The sequence below is a fragment of the Sminthopsis crassicaudata genome, chromosome 4 (assembly GCF_048593235.1).
Source record: "Sminthopsis crassicaudata isolate SCR6 chromosome 4, ASM4859323v1, whole genome shotgun sequence".
NCBI lineage: Eukaryota > Metazoa > Chordata > Mammalia > Dasyuromorphia > Dasyuridae > Sminthopsis > Sminthopsis crassicaudata.
In genome coordinates, this window is record NC_133620.1 from 349,072,385 (window position 1) to 349,087,750 (window position 15,366).

General features: G+C 42.7%; 1 protein-coding gene across 4 annotated transcripts in view; it reads left to right on the forward strand.

Annotated features, from left to right (window-relative positions):
• ARHGAP23 (Rho GTPase activating protein 23) overlaps nt 1-15,366 on the forward strand; it is a 121,534-nt gene that overhangs the window by 1,248 nt on the left and 104,920 nt on the right. For 3 of the 4 annotated variants that reach the window (XM_074261323.1, XM_074261326.1, XM_074261324.1), the window contains exon 1: nt 10,480-11,206. The exons of the other annotated variant lie outside the window; for it this stretch is intronic. In XM_074261323.1, coding sequence (XP_074117424.1) covers nt 11,144-11,206 — 63 coding nt within the window. In that variant the 5' untranslated portion in view covers nt 10,480-11,143. Of the gene's footprint in view, nt 1-10,479; nt 11,207-15,366 lie in introns of those variants that run through there. 4 annotated transcript variants of the gene reach the window in all.

Consider the following 15,366-nt stretch of genomic DNA (forward strand, 5'->3'; position numbering starts at 1 on the left):
TCCCTTCTTTGCTGTTGCTTTACCAAGGAACATTTTATTGGGGGGTACTCTTTGATTAATAAATATAAACTATATGCAAGGTCATATGGGAAGAGTAGAAAAAAGCGCTAGCTGCTTGGGGATATACTTGACACTGTTTTCCTCAGTTTCCCCATCTGTAAGAAGGAAGAAGGATCAAGAGTGGTAGAAGAGGGGAGTGGGAATGGGGATAAGGATCTAGGGGGTCAGAAGTTTGAGATCTGGTATTGGGGTTACAGCAAGTGGTTAGTACTGGGCTCTGGGAGAAGAGTACATTCCACTGGGAGAACTGATCTCTAGGCCTGTTTGCTATCTGGACTTTTAATACAAATAGTCCCTGGCAGCTTCATAGAAGTCTGGGTCTTGGAACAAGAAGACAGGAGGATGGAGGTCTGTGGGTTGAGATCTGTGATGGTTTAGTGCAGATTAATTGGGTTTCTGCCAACATTCCTACTGGGGGCACAGGCATGAAGAGAGAAGGAGGCGGTGTGTCCTTCCCAGAGGACCTGGAAATCATCCTACTGATTCACTAATGGATTAGGCCTGGAAACAAACCACTCCACTGCCTAATTTTTTCTGGTAAAACACCAAGTTACAAACTATCCTCTCTCACCCTTTCAAGCAATGAATCACATCCCTTCTTGTTTGGATAGAAATTTTAAGGGTGACTTGATGGGACCTCTCTAACTCTTTAAGATACATGACTTATTATGGATCCTCCTCATTAATCTACAGGTTAGGCCCTGGCCCACATAATAACATAATAAAAATAATAAGTATTGGCATGTATGTAGCTCTTTAAGGTTTGTAAAATCTAAATAGGCACTATAACTCATTTGACCTTCACCACAGCCCAAATGAAGGAGATGCTCCTTTTTTTGGAGGTCATATTTCTGCTTTACAGAAGAGGAAACTGAGGTTGACACAGTTTAAGGGATTTGCCTAGTGTCCTACATTTAGTAATCTATCTAAAGTAGGTTATTACTTCATGTTTTCTTGATTCCATTTTCTAGACTAGCTACTTAGCAGAATATGCAGTAAGGGCACACTGGCTAAGTCATCAGAAGGTATGGGGACTTTCACTGATCTTTCCTGTGTGACCTGAGCAAGTCCTTTCTGCATAGGGAAAATATGGAGCATTTTTATATGAGTGCATCTCCCCACCCCAGCATACGGTTCCCAGAAACTCCGTAAATTCCACTAAAACTTTTGGGACAATATGCGTGTGTGTACACTTAAGTATGAACATATCTCTATCTCTATGAATCAACTGACGTGGGAACTTCTTCCATTAATGCAGAACTTCACTCCTCCCTAATTTAGAGTTATAGTCTTATAAGGGACATAGATAGTTTAACTCCCTCATTTTTCAGATGAGAAAACTGAAGTTTAATAAGGTTAATGACTTGATAATGATCTCATAGTAATGTTGGATCTGCAGGACATTAACCCAGATTTTCTTGGCTCCAAAGCTGGCTCTCTCTTCAATATTATATGCTATGTCTAATATTATTTTTAATAGAGACCTATGCTTAATGCCATAAAGTTCCAAAATCTGTAGCCTATCAGCATTTCTTTTGTTGATACCATATCCCATGTGCTGTGATACAAAGTGTGTGGGGGTGGGACAAGGGGGACAGTCATATTTAGCCAATCCAGGCTGAGTCCAGATTCCTGATGGACTAAATGGTATCTAAGATCCCTTCTAACCTAATTCCATGATTCTATTTCTTTTTCCCCAATCCTCTTCTCATGTCATTCAGATTTTTGGGATAGACCAGCTGAGGGGAATAAGCAAATCATCTCTCTCTATTGTATTGTTAAATGTATCCAGTAAGTTATCGCTGTTATTATCATGATTAACTGTAACTAGTCTTTTCTTCTTATATATAACAGAGAGGAACCCAATGCTCATGCAGTCAGGTGCACTGTATTTTATAGCTCTTCTGGAAAATTGTACATGTGTAGAATTTTCATAAACTGAATCCTGTTTGAAAAGGACAAGGGGAATACCTATTTTAAGGACCTCTGCTCTGAAAGTGAAAAATCTTTTTAAAATTCAAAGAATTATCTACTGTTTTGTCCATTTGGTGTGCTCAGATATGGGCTTTTCTGCAAACAAAATAAAATAAAACCAAATGTAAAAAAAAGGCAACAAATTTATTGCTGACTCTTTAGATAAGACAAAGTTTGTGACTTCCAAAGTGATGATTATGATTAAAACTTTTATCCTTTTCCCCTCCTCTGTTAATTCTCCCTTCTCCTTTCTCTACCTAATTCCCCCTCAAGCCTTTTCTCCTTTCATCCTAGCAGCTAAAATTTCTAGCCTAGGCATAAAGCTTGCTTCTTTCTTTCTTTCTTTCTTTCTTTCTTTCTTTCTTTCTTTCTTTCTTTCTTTCTTTCTTTCTTTCTTTCTTTCTTTCTTTCTTTCTTTCTTTCTTTCTTTCTTTCTTTCTTTCTTTCTTTCTTTCTTTCTTTCTTTCTTTCTTCCTTCCTTTCTTCCTTCCTTTCTTCCTTCCTTCCTTCCTTCCTTCCTTCCTTCCTTCCTTCCTTCCTTCCTTCCTTCCTTCCTTCCTTCCTTCCTTCCTTCCTTCCTTCCTTCCTTCCTTCCTTCCTTCCTTCCTTCCTTCCTTCCTTCCTTCCTTCCTTCCTTCCTTCCTTCCTTCCTTCCTTTCTCTCCAGTGTTTGTTCCAATATACCACTGTGATCTAACTGTTGTTAATGTTGAGAAAAGGAGGACTATTTGCAGTTTAAAGGCAGGGTTTCAAAATGGTTAAAGTGCCAAACTTAGGAAGAGTAGAATTGTGGGTTTGAATCATGCCTTACTAGCTTTAAAACTAGTGTAGACTATTATTCATTAAGGACTTGGAATCAGAAGAGTTTATTTCAATTCCTTTTTTTTTTTTCAGATACTTATTAGTTGTATAATCTCAGATAAATAATAGCATATACTTGAATATAATTACGATTCTGAGGTTTATAGTTATACTATCTTATTTGATATTCATAACAACCCTGTGAGATAGGTAGCTATAGGTATTTTTTTTACCCCTATTTTAAAGATGAGTCTCAAAGATAGCAAGTGACTGACACAGGATCCCACAGCTGTGAAGTGTCAGAGGTCGGGAGATTGAGCCCAGGTCTCTCCAGATTATTCATGGCATGTTTCTCCTACTGTACCATACAATGGCATTAAAGTTATACAACATTTTCTATAAGGTGGTATTGGTCCATTTTACAGATGAAGGAACCAAGTTTCTGATCAGAAATCACATCCTGTTAGAAAAATGGAGGCAGGGCCTGAATCCTGGTCTCTGGTTTCTAGATTCCACTGACCACTTACTATTTCATGCTTCTGGACAGGAAGGTCTGGGGATTCCTCTCTCACCTTGTACCTATTGCTTGTGTTACAGAAAAGAGGAAATTGAGGGGAGCAGAGCCTGTGTCCAAATGGGAATTTTCCAAATTCAGCAGTCTCTCCTAATTGTGTAGGAGGTTTATGGCTCTTGTGAGGAACCAGAGGAAAGAGAAGGTGTCAATGATACCCACAGGGATCTGCTATTGCAAGGCAGCCTGGCATAGGGGATGGAGATGAATAGAGATCTGATCTCTATCTTAGACTCTCAAGTATTCTAAGGCAGCCAAGGTTAGAAGTTAAGACAAAGTGCTAATCTACATTGGTAGAAGGAATTTACTCTTCTGGGAAGTTCCTATAATAATGAAATCACAGATCCAGTCCCTTCTATCTTCAATAGCTGCTCTAGAATAGCTAGGTGATACAACAGTTAGATCTTTATATCTAAAGCCAGGAATATCCAAATTCAAACAGGTATTAGCTATGTGACTCTGGGCAAGCCATTCAACTTTTATTTCAGTTTCCTCAACTATAAATGTGGATGGTAATAGTACTTATCTCTCATAGTGTGTCTGGCATATAGTAGACATTTAATAAATGCTTTTTCTTTCCTTTCTTTCTCCTAATTCTGTTCTCCCCTCCACCACCATCCCATCCCCAGTTCCCATGATGTTCAGTTTAATACAAATGATTGTTTGAACTCCCACTAGATATTCTTAGCCCAGAATGGCAGCTAAGTGAAATTTATTAGATAATCACAGATTATCATTTACCTTAAATCTAGTTTAAGCATCTAATTTTGTAAATGAAGCTTATAAACTGAAATTTAGTGCAGCTAGATGGTACAGTAGATAGAGTGACAGGCCTGGAGTCAGGAAGACTCATGTTTCTGAGATCAAATCCAGCCTCAGATACTTATTAGTTGGTGACTCTGAGCAAATCACTTAACCATGTTTACCTCAGTTTCTTCATCTGCAAAATGGACTGAAGAAGGAAATGGCAAACTGCTTCAGCATTTTTGCCAAAGAAAACCTTGGATGGGATCACAAAGAGTCAGACATGACTGAAATAACTGAACAATAAGAAAACTGAAGCTTAGGGAAAAAAAGAATGAAAGAAAGCATGAAAGAAAGAAAAAAAAGAAACAAAAGGAGGAAGAAAGGGAGGAACAAAGGAAGGAAGGAAGGAAAGAGGGAGGGAGGGAAAATAAAAGAAAGAGAAGTTTTAAAAAGACTTGTTCAGGGCTATAAAGCTAGGGAAGGAAGTGGCAAAACTGGGATTTTAACTCAGGTTCTGTGATCTTGAATAATATTAACTTAATGTTGCTGTGATGCTTTAGGGTTTACAAATCACTTTTCTCAAAATGACTTTGTGAGGTGGGAATGGCAAATGTTTATCTCTGTTTTGCAGAAGAAGAAACAGAGTCAGGAGGGTTAATTTACTTGACAATCAGAAACTATCAAATAGAGGTTGTCCAAAATCCAGAAATTGTGTGCTTTGGAAGGTCTATACAGTTAGAAAGTAATGGCTTCTTTTTCATCTAAGACACACAGAATAGACCCCAGTAGAGACCCAATCTCTCAAGGAGAGACATCTATACCTTTGCTACCCATGCCAGACCAATATGTGGTACCTGGACAGTAAGAGAGAACTGCCAAAGTTGGACAGAGACAACACTAATGTTCTCTTCACATAGCCCTGGCCCTGCCACTTTCATTCTTTGTGCCTTTAGACAAGTCATTTAACGTGGGTCATATCAGTTTCTTCTTTTGCAAAAAATTGGGGTTGGACTAAAGCTGCAGTGTCCCAATGAGTAAAAAATGTTTGAGCACACTTCCAACATATTACTATTTATTTAAAGATTATATATGTGGTAGATAACTATACTACTATATATTATACATATATACAAAATAAAATTTTTAAAAGTGAGATAAAGATGAAATGAATATTTAAAAAATAATTTTTATTTTACTAAACCTACAAAGGTTTTTTTGTTTTCAGTAGAGCAATTATATTATTTTAATTAAAACAATGTTATTGAATCTACTTATTTAAATTCTGAATAAAACATTTTTCGATCTAGCAAAGGTCTGCTTTAAAGTTGAATGTATTATGATTCTTGATTTTATTGGCCTTCAATGTTGAAAATGATACTTCTCAAAGATACGTAAAGTCAAATGGAAAAAGTATAGCATTACTTACTCTTACTAAATCATAATCTTTCTTGAAAAATCCCATCTACTAATTATGCAAAAATAGTTGGTTTTCTTTAAAAAATTCTGCTAAATTCCATTTTCCTTAATATCATTCTTTCAAATCAATCAAAAAACTATTACAGATTTATATTTTTAACAAGTAGGTTCATAATTTACTAAAATTTGTCATTTGGAATCTTTGAGTATGACAGAAAATTTTGGTACCAAATTCTTGAAAGCATGTAAATATGAGAGTGTTTATAGATGACACACATCATTTTGGCAACCCTTTGCTTTTAAATGTCTTGCTAAGCATAATTACCCGATACTATGACTAAGTAATATTTCTAGACACAATAGAGAAAGGTTCATCATTAATAATATTGGATGCAAATCTATATTTTAAACAATCTTCTTGATAATGTAGAATTGTTTAGGTCACCTTATCAGGTCACTGTTTTTCCCTCCTCATGTGACTGATGAACTTGGAAGGAGGAACAAGAGAAGTTGGACTTTATTTGTTGTTCTGTTGTGTTCATGTAATTAGAATTACTTGATTTCTTTGCAAGAATCTTTTTGAGACATTCGTCCATTCTGTGAAGGGTAGTTTATTTAAAACCAGAAACATAATCCAAAAAAATTCCCCTCATTAGTGTAATACATTGCAATAGGCTGAAAGTGAACCAGTGGGGATGATAGCACATTCAGTCCATCCCATAGTAGAACTCCAGCACTCTCCCCGCAGGATACCTTGATTTATAGTACATAACCATACAATATATGGATAGATTGAGGACACCAGGGTTTATCTGTAGATTTAATATCAGCAAAGTTTATTGTCTATGTAATAATATATATTAAAATGGTATAATATTTTCTTCCTGTGCCCCACTGCATCACCTTGGGCACTCCTTAGGATGTGTACACCTCATCTTGAAAACTGCCAGATTAGAAGATCTCTGGGGACTTTCTAGCTCTAAATCTGGGAAATTCTGAAACAATTTTCTTTGCCCCTTTCCCTAGGGAGTGTGCGGGTTGAAGTGTATAGTATCAGGTTGCGAACTGATGGCATCAGCAGAGTGATGGTGAGCGGATGCTTTCCTCCCACTGCTTGGCTGACAAGATACCGTCAAGGGTACAATAGATACCCTTCAAAAGAAATTAATGTTAGCACCTCCCCTGGGATAGAAATAGCTCTCGGGGTAATCTCACCCTGGATCTGCAGCCACTTTTTTGTTCCACCCATTATGTCTGGAGAAGGTGGATGAGAGGTAGGGTCGGGAAAAGGTGTGTCGGGGTGAGCCGGGGCTGGGAAGGCAGCCAAACTAGGGTGATTAAAGGTGGGAGCAGGCAATAAATTGGTTTAACAGTCCGCATTTTAGGTTCCTCCATCAGGCCTCCATCTATCCACCAGAGGGTGCCATTTCCCCTTTGGTTTTAGTGTTTTAGCCTGAAATCTTTTCTATTGCCAAAACTCCTTTCCAGAACAAGACCTTCCCCCTCATTCTAGTACCCTGACTCTTGTTTCATATCCTGGGGGAAGATGGTTGGGAGAGAGTGTAGTTTAAGGTCAGACTTGACTTCTGAAATGCTAGTATGATGGATTATTCTCTTTATTCCCAACTCTCTTCCTTCCTCTCCCACAATCCCTCTTTTAGAGAGAATTAGAATATTTGGCTCTGTTATCCACTTCATCACAGCATTTGGAGTTGGAAAACACTTTAAAGGTTCCACATCCAGCATTTGCAACTTATATCTATGTGACCTTGGATAAGGCACTTTCCCTTTCAGCCTCAGTTTCCTCCTATATTAAAAAAAGGGAGTTAGACTTTAGGAAAATGGAATTGGACTAAATGTTCTCCAAAGTGCCATCTAGTACTAATTCCTAAGATCTTTGATGTAGAATCAGCAATTGGTGTCTGCTCAGTCTTCAGCTGGGATTGGGGTTCCCTTGGCAAGTTTTGGGAGGGAAAAGAATACTCTGTTTAGCACAGCCACTTACCATTAGTGCTTCCCTCATCTCCAGCTAGGCAGTTCAGATAGAGAGAGGGATCCACAGAGTGGCAGACACACCAAGAGAGATAGAAGAAGAGAAAGAGAAAGAGGGGGGAGGGAAGAAGGGAGGAGGGAGGGAAAGGGAGAAAGAGAGATTTTATGGATGTAATGAGAGGTGGGCAAGGAAGATAGATGGGAGAAGGCAGGAAAGAGGTGAAGGGACTAGAGTTTTGGAGGCCACAGAGAAAGAAGGGAAGAGGGATATAAAATGAAATAGAAGAGAGAGATGGAGGGTGTGAAGGGACAGGATGGGTGTCTGAGCCGGAGGAGGTAGGTCAAGTGTGCAGGAAGAGGTGTGGAAGAACAGTGAGGTGGGGGGACTTTCTGGGAAGTGGGTGGGAGCAGGATTGGGGGTAGTAGTCAGGGGTTGGGTGTGTGTATGTGTGTATGTGTGTGTGTGTGTGTGTGTGTGTGTGTGTGTGTGTGTGTGTGTGTCTACTAGGGTATTGTGGACTAAGGAATTTGACCGGATGGGAGTGTGAGCTCATTTCCCCTTGCCTCTTTCAGGAACCAAGGGCACCACAGGCTGGAAAAAGTGAAGAGGGGGCACCCCAGCAGTCACCACCCTGCTTCCCTCCCTTTGACTCAGGTCATGATGCCTGATACCAGTGCTCAAAATCTTAATCAGTCTCAGGCTAGTAAATATCACTCTCCCCCCCATCAAAAAAAAAAAAAAAAAAAAAAAAAAAAGCAGCCTGTTTGTCCAGGAAGGGGAGGCTATACAGGAGAGACAGAACACTTGGGGCCCATTGAACAGAAAGGAGGAAAGAAGTGAGGGTCTGTAGCCTGAAGAAGTGACAGGATTGAAGTTAGTGAGAATGATTTCCTATGTTAGAAAAATTCATGGGCTAAGATGCTTTGAGTCATCCCTCTGAGTTCTTAAGGCTAGCAGCTTGGCGTGGGGGTAGGGGTTGTTTCAGGGTTTAGAAAGACCTTTTCCCTATACCAGATGAAGTCATTTCCATAAAGGCATATGGCAAAAGAGATAATCTCCCATTCATCACCCAGGTGCTTTGAGATGAGGTTAAGGAATATGGGAGGTGAGAAAGGAGACTGGGGACCAGGCAGAAAGTAGAATAAGAAGACATTCTCCCACCCATGAGAATGAAATCTCTCCCTGGGCTCCTTAGTGTTAGCATTACCCTTGCCCTGACCCTTTTTTCATCTCTGGAAATCCAAATCCAACAAGGAATGGAGGGTTGGGAAATACTGGATAGAGCCAAGTCATAGAGAAAGAGTCTGTTCTCTGCTTCCCTGGGAAAGTGTAAAACAAATAGGTGACCAATGAAGTTTCTCTGCCTCCTGAGGTTTTGATTGTTAGTATTTATGGGGGGTGGTGGGAGGATGACACTTTTAACCTATTCTTCCCACCTCTAGGCCATATTCCTATGCATGGATCCTGAATCTTTTCCTTTAATCATCTAGAAGCATAGGAAGGTTATTAAATCTGCATAAAGGTATAAGGAAGTGAAAGGAACACTGGATTTCACGTAGCAGAAAAGATAGAGGCTATATTACAGGAAGGATTTACCAACCTGAAAGGTCAGGGACAACCCAAAGGATCTAGAGATTCTTCCTTCTTCCCTTTCCCCTCTCTCCTCCTTTCCTCTGGGGGGTAAAAAGATTGCCAGGTTGAAGGGGAGAGGGATGGGGGATTTCTAGGGGGTGGTTGGAGGAAGGTGTATTTCTGACACACCCTTGGGATGCCCCTCCAGGCAAATTTTTGTGACTGGCTCAATGTCAGACCGGAAAACACTCTGGGGGCCAGATGTAGGAGTCTAGTGACTCACAGGTATGTGTCTATGAATATGTGACTCTCCAACATTTCATCTCCTCCTGCACTCCTAGAATAAAATCTTTTTCTCTGGAGGCCACAGCCAGTAAGGATAGTAAGAGATCAAGGAATTCTTTCTTTCTCTCTACTACTTCATTTCTCCAATTTGATTGCAATATCTTGACTCCCAAACACATATACCTCAGAGGAGTGGTCAGGAAGCCTGGTTTGTCTTTCCTAGGGCACTGATCTATGAAGGGAATACTGAATTCTTTCCCAGAGAGTATAGTACTCCAGTTAGGAAGCCAACTATCTGTTTCTCCCTTGTCCGTGAGTCTGCCTTTGTTTTGGCTTTCTCTTTGTGTATCAGTTTTTATCTCCATGTGTCTGGTAAGTATTTAAGAAATGTTCAGTAGGTCTATCTGTCCTATCTTGTGAATCTGTCTATATCTCTCTGCTATTTTCCATAATTCAGTCTCTGTTTCTCTGTATTTCTCTTTGCTTTTCTGTGCCAGTTCTGGATAAGGTACCCTTGACCTCTTTCCCTGACCTTAGCAAGCTCTTTATCTGGGCCATTCTGGGGGAGGCAAGCTCTCTCTCTCTCTCTCTCTCTCTCTCTCTCACTCTCTCTCTCTCTGTGTCTGTCTCTCTCTCTCTCTCTGTCTCTCTCATTCTCTCTCTCTGTCTCTCTCTCTCTCATTCTCTCTGTCTCTCTCTCTCATTCTCTCTCTGTGTCTCTCTCTCTCTCATTCTCTCTCTCTGTCTCTCTCTCTCTCTGTGTCTCTCATTCTCTCTCTCTCTGTCTCTCTGTCTCTCTCTCTCTGTCTCTCTCTCTGTCTCTCTCTGTCTCTCTCTCTCTCTGTCTGTCTCTCATTCTCTCTCTGTCTCTCATTCTCTCTCTGTCTCTCATTCTCTCTCTCTCTGTCTCTCATTCTCTCTCTCTCTCTGTCTCTCTCTCTCTCTAATTCTCTCTCTCACTCTCTCTCTCTCTCCTCTCTCTCTCTCTCTTTCTCTCTCTCTCTCTCTCTCTCTCTCTCTCTCTCTCTCTCTCTCTCTCTCTCTGTCTCTGTCTCTCTCTCTGTGTCTCTATTTCTCTTTTTCTTTTTCCTTCTCTGTTCCTCTCCTTTCCTCTTTCAGTCTCTCCCTTCCTCTCCACTCTTCTTCCCTTCCTCCTCTCCCTCCTTCTGTTTTGCCCTACCATTTTCCTTTGTTTTTCTGTCTCTCCCTGTTTTCTCCCGTTTCTCTTTCTCTTTCCCTCTCAGTCCCTCCTTCCCTATCTCTTTCCCTCTCTATCTCTATCCCTCCCTCTCTGTCCTTTTTACCCTTTCTTCCTCTCTCGCTAAAGTTCCATTCCCGGTCTCTATCCTACCCATCCCTTTGCTGCTTTCTCATCCCGGGGTTCTGTCTGTTTTATCGCTCGGTGGCTTCGGATGAGCAGAGCAAGCTCCGAGCCCCATTTCTATAGAAGTAGGAAAGTAGAGTGAGTTCTCGTCTTGTTTCTCTCTTCCGATTTCTACTCGCGCTATCGGTCTCCTCTCACGGGGTCCGGGTCTGTTCTTCACTTTGCTGGGTGGGCTTGCCCCTTCCCTGCTCCTCCCGGGGCCCCTTCCCATCCCGCCCAAGTTCCTCCCACTCCCCGCCCCAACTACTCCCACTCCTCTCCAGACTCCGCCTCCCCCCTCCCCTTCCCTCTCCTGTCCCTCCCCAGCCCTGATCGGGCCCCAGAGTCGCCGCTGCCGCCCGATGAATGGAGTCACCTTCTGCCTGGTCGGGATTCCTCCCCGTCCGGAGCCCCGGCACTCCCAGGTGAGAGGAACTGGCAGGGAAGAGGGACGGGAAGCCTGGCACTAAGGGATACGGGGCATGGGCAAGGCGAGTGATGCTACCCAGGAAATGTTACTGCCACTTCACCCGGAGTTTACCCAAGTGAGAGCCGGGCACGGGGTGGGGGTCCTTCCTGAGCTGGAAGTGGCCGGTCGGCACCCAGGGGCTCCGGATCGTTCGTGAGGATTTGGGGGGAAGCAACTCCTGGGGCCGCTGGAGCCGCTCAGGGATGGGTCTAGCGCCAGGGCGGGAGCGGGCACGGAGGGATGGCAGAGGGGGCAGAATGTGTGCCCAGGTAAAGGGGGAGCAGGAGTGGGAGGGGGAGGCCGGATCCCTTTGTCCCTCCGTTGCCTGCCAGTCAGGCAGGGTGACTCTCACTCCCGTTTCCTCTGCCCGAGTTTTCTTTTTCCGTTGGTGAGGCCCAGACACAGCTGGAGAGGGAGGGAGTGGGGGAGGGGGCTCCTTTCAGAGCTGGATGTCCTCTCTGGGGCAGGCAGGACAGGCGTTAGGATGCCAGGCTTTAGGGTTCAGGTTGGGGTTGCTCCTCAGGGCAAAGGGCAGAGTTCTCGGCTGCCCCCTCCCCGGAACTTCCAGCTTCAGGACGTGTGGCTCGGATCTCGGGGGAGTCCCCTGCCCCCACCCTTTGCTCTTGGGCTGCTTGTCTGGGTGGGTGGGTCTGGCCTGGAGGTGCCAGGGGGATTAGTCAGAGCTGTGCTGCTCTCCCTCCCTTGCTTGGGTTCTTTCATCTACCCAGCTGCTGAGAATGGGGAGGGGCCGCGCACCCAGAAGCCCACGACCCAGAGGCACCATCCCGACCAGTCTGCCTCCAGGACGGACAGGGTTGATCTGAAGGAATACTCTGCTGGCCATAAAGGAACCCTCACCGTGTCCAGCCGGGTGCCCCCCCCAACCTCACATCTTCCTGAGAGGGTTTTGTGGTGGTTTTGTGGACTGGAAAGGACGCTGGAAATGAGGGAGCATTTACTGGTGGGGAACTGCTATCCTCTCCGGTATTCTCTGAGTAGCCCGGAGAAAGCCAAGTTACCGGTCTCAGCTTCAGTTTTCTCGTCTGTAAAATGGGAATAATAATAGCACTTACCTCCCCGGACTGTTGTGAGACTCAAAAGAGATAACCTATATCAAGTGTTTGCAAACCTTAAAGTGACATATAAATGTGGGAACTATCATTAATATTGTTGTAATTATTAAGAGTGGCTATTGGGCATGGAAAACACAATGCCAAGGATTATTTGGTTTTGGGGGTCTTTGTTGGACCCCCTTCTTCTACGGTGAGGGCTAAATTCCTTGAGATCTCCCTCCCTCCCCTCCCTTTTTATTTCATGGTTGAGATCTGGTGCTCTGAGAATTCTGCGCCTGTGGGGCTTCATATGCCTCCCCAGGACCTGCCGATGAGATTCTCATCTTTCCATGACTATGCTTGCCTGCCCCCTCTCTTCACTCCCCCCCCCCAAGCTAGTGTGTTTCCTAATTACAAACTTGAAATTCAGGATGAACTGGGGGGTGGGGTGGGTCATTAAACATGAGTCCTTTGGATATACCCCCTTCCTACATCTTCAAAATTGGGGGTGGTTGGGATGTGAGCCTGTGATTGTCCCCCTCAGGCGAAGCTACAGCCCCATTATCAAAAGTGTTGGGGCTGTTGATTTGATGTGTGTTTTTGCATATTATTTGCTTCACTTTTATGGGACAATCCCTTTCACCAAAGGCTCTTAAACCCCAATCTTCATAGTGTCTCTAGTCTAGGCAGGGGGAAAGTGGGGAAAAGGCTAGTTGGGATCAACCCTCTTTCCCCTATTCACGAGGCACCTCCTCCTCTCTGGCCTTAGAGAAATTTTGGCAGAGTTGTCAGTGCACTCTGGTACCTTCTTGGGCAGGAACGAGGCAGGGGGGATAGGGGAGTAGTGTTGAAAAATTGGCAGCTGGACCAGGCTCAACTGGGCATGGAGTTGGGGTGGGGGTTGGGATGGGTGGTGAGGAGACCAGTGCTGATCTTCACTCAACTCTGTTCTGAGGACTTTGTTCTCTACCTGCCCCCCCCCCATTCCCAGTTACAACCTCGCATCTAGGTCTCTTCCCAGCATCCTGGGAGAGATTGGAGTGAGTTTTGTGCTTCTGGATGAATATTCTGATCTTCAATTCCCTTTATGCCCTCAAGGAGCAAGTGGACATTCTCAATTTGCCAAAATTCTTCTCCTTGGGTCTCTTAGGAGTGTGTGTGTATGTTGTGTTGTGTTGTGTGTGAGAGAGACATACAGAAAGAGACAGAGACAGAGACATGATGACAGAGAAAGGGGGAGGAGAGAGAGACAAAGACAGAGGCAGAGAGCTAGTTGTAGGTACAGAGTAAGGAATGGATGGTTTCGTCTTCCAGTGGAAGAATACTTGGAAGGGTTCTTGTCATGTGTGACATTAGAGGAAGAAATTTTAGTTTTTAGCATGAGAGAGTGAGGTGAGATGTCTGAAAGGGATAAGGCAAAGTGATGTAAGAAGGAAAAGCCTGGACCTGAATTCAAATCGGAGCCTTGACAACACTTACTAGCCTTGTGACCTGAGTAAATCATTAATCGTCTCTGAGCTTCAAAGTTTCCTTATTAGTAAATCAGAGAATGTGATATCTTCACTCTCTCTCTCTTCTGCTTTCTAGACCATAAAGTTAAAAGGCATGAGCTATTGTTTTTATCAAGAAGCTTTTTTAATTTGAAGCCCCAGTGCCTTGAACAGTACCTGTTCCATAATTGATTATTGATTGATTGATTGAGATCAGATTCTTAAATTTTCTCCACTCATGACTTTTTTACCTGAGAAATTTTTATATAACCCTGGGTATATGAGTATATAAAATAGGGAAACAAATCAAACATTTACAGATAATATATTGTAATTTCTGTGACCTCCACATTCAGTTACAAGCCCCCATATGGGGTCAGGACCCACAGTTTTAAAAGCTGGGATATAAAGGATTATGAGGTACAGGAACAAGAGGCAGCAAATTTTCCCATTCTAGAGTGTTCTATGACAGGGTCCTGCCCTCAGGGCAGAGAAATTGTTAAAAATGACCTCTTGGAAGAGGGAAAGGAAGGAAGAAAGAGGAAAAAAGAAAACCAATATGAAAAAATGGTCACTATACCTCTATACCTCCTTGGATCCAATTTTCAAATCTGTAAAACGAAGAGTTAAAAAAACTAGATAATGTCTAAAGCTCTTTCAGGATCACACATTAAAAGGAAGAAGGGACCTTGAAGCAGAGTGTGCTGGAGCCATTGGAGTATGCTGGATGCATGAAAGCTGGTTGTTAAATCGTTACCTTGGAAATTGGCAAACTACAGATCAAGATTTGACTGTTTTGTTGATTGTCTAGACCTAAGAAAACAATGGAGAAAATATTAATAATAATACTGAAAACCACGTAGTGCATACATTTTCTCAGAGAGCTGATTGTTAAACATTTACCAGCACACCTGCTTAGGCATCTAATTCAACCTATCCTTTTTACAGATGAGAAAGTCCCACAGCAGTGAAAGCAACTAGCCTGAAGTCCCAAGTCTTTAGCCTTTCATTGCACACGAAAATCTATGAGATTTAGCGCAGCAATAATTTTATGAAGATAATTTGTTTTTGAGACTCACTCAATAAGCATTTATTAAGCACCTGCTATGTGCCAGGTACTATGGCAAGATGCTTAGGGATATAAAAAGAAAAATTATATAGCTTTTTTTCCCCCTGAGGCAATCAGGGTTAAGTGACTTGCTCAGGATCACACAGCTAGGAAGTGTTAAATGTCTGGGACAAAATTTGAACTCAGGTCCTTCTGATTTCAGGGCTGGTGCTCTAACCACTGCATCATCGAGCTGCCTCAATTATATACCTTTCACTCATAAGGAACCTACATTCTACATTCTACCATTCTGCCTACCTTTAGTCCCTTGTTTAAGTTACATCTGCATATCAGATGATTGCTGTCAATTCTAGGATTTTGTTGAGTGATTGCAGGATTTAGAGACTGAAGGGACCCTACAGATCATCTGGTCCAACCTCCTCGTTTGACATTTGAGAAGACAGGCCCAGAGAGAGAAAACTATTTGCTCAAAGTCACACAAGTAGTAATGGGAGAAAAGTTAGAA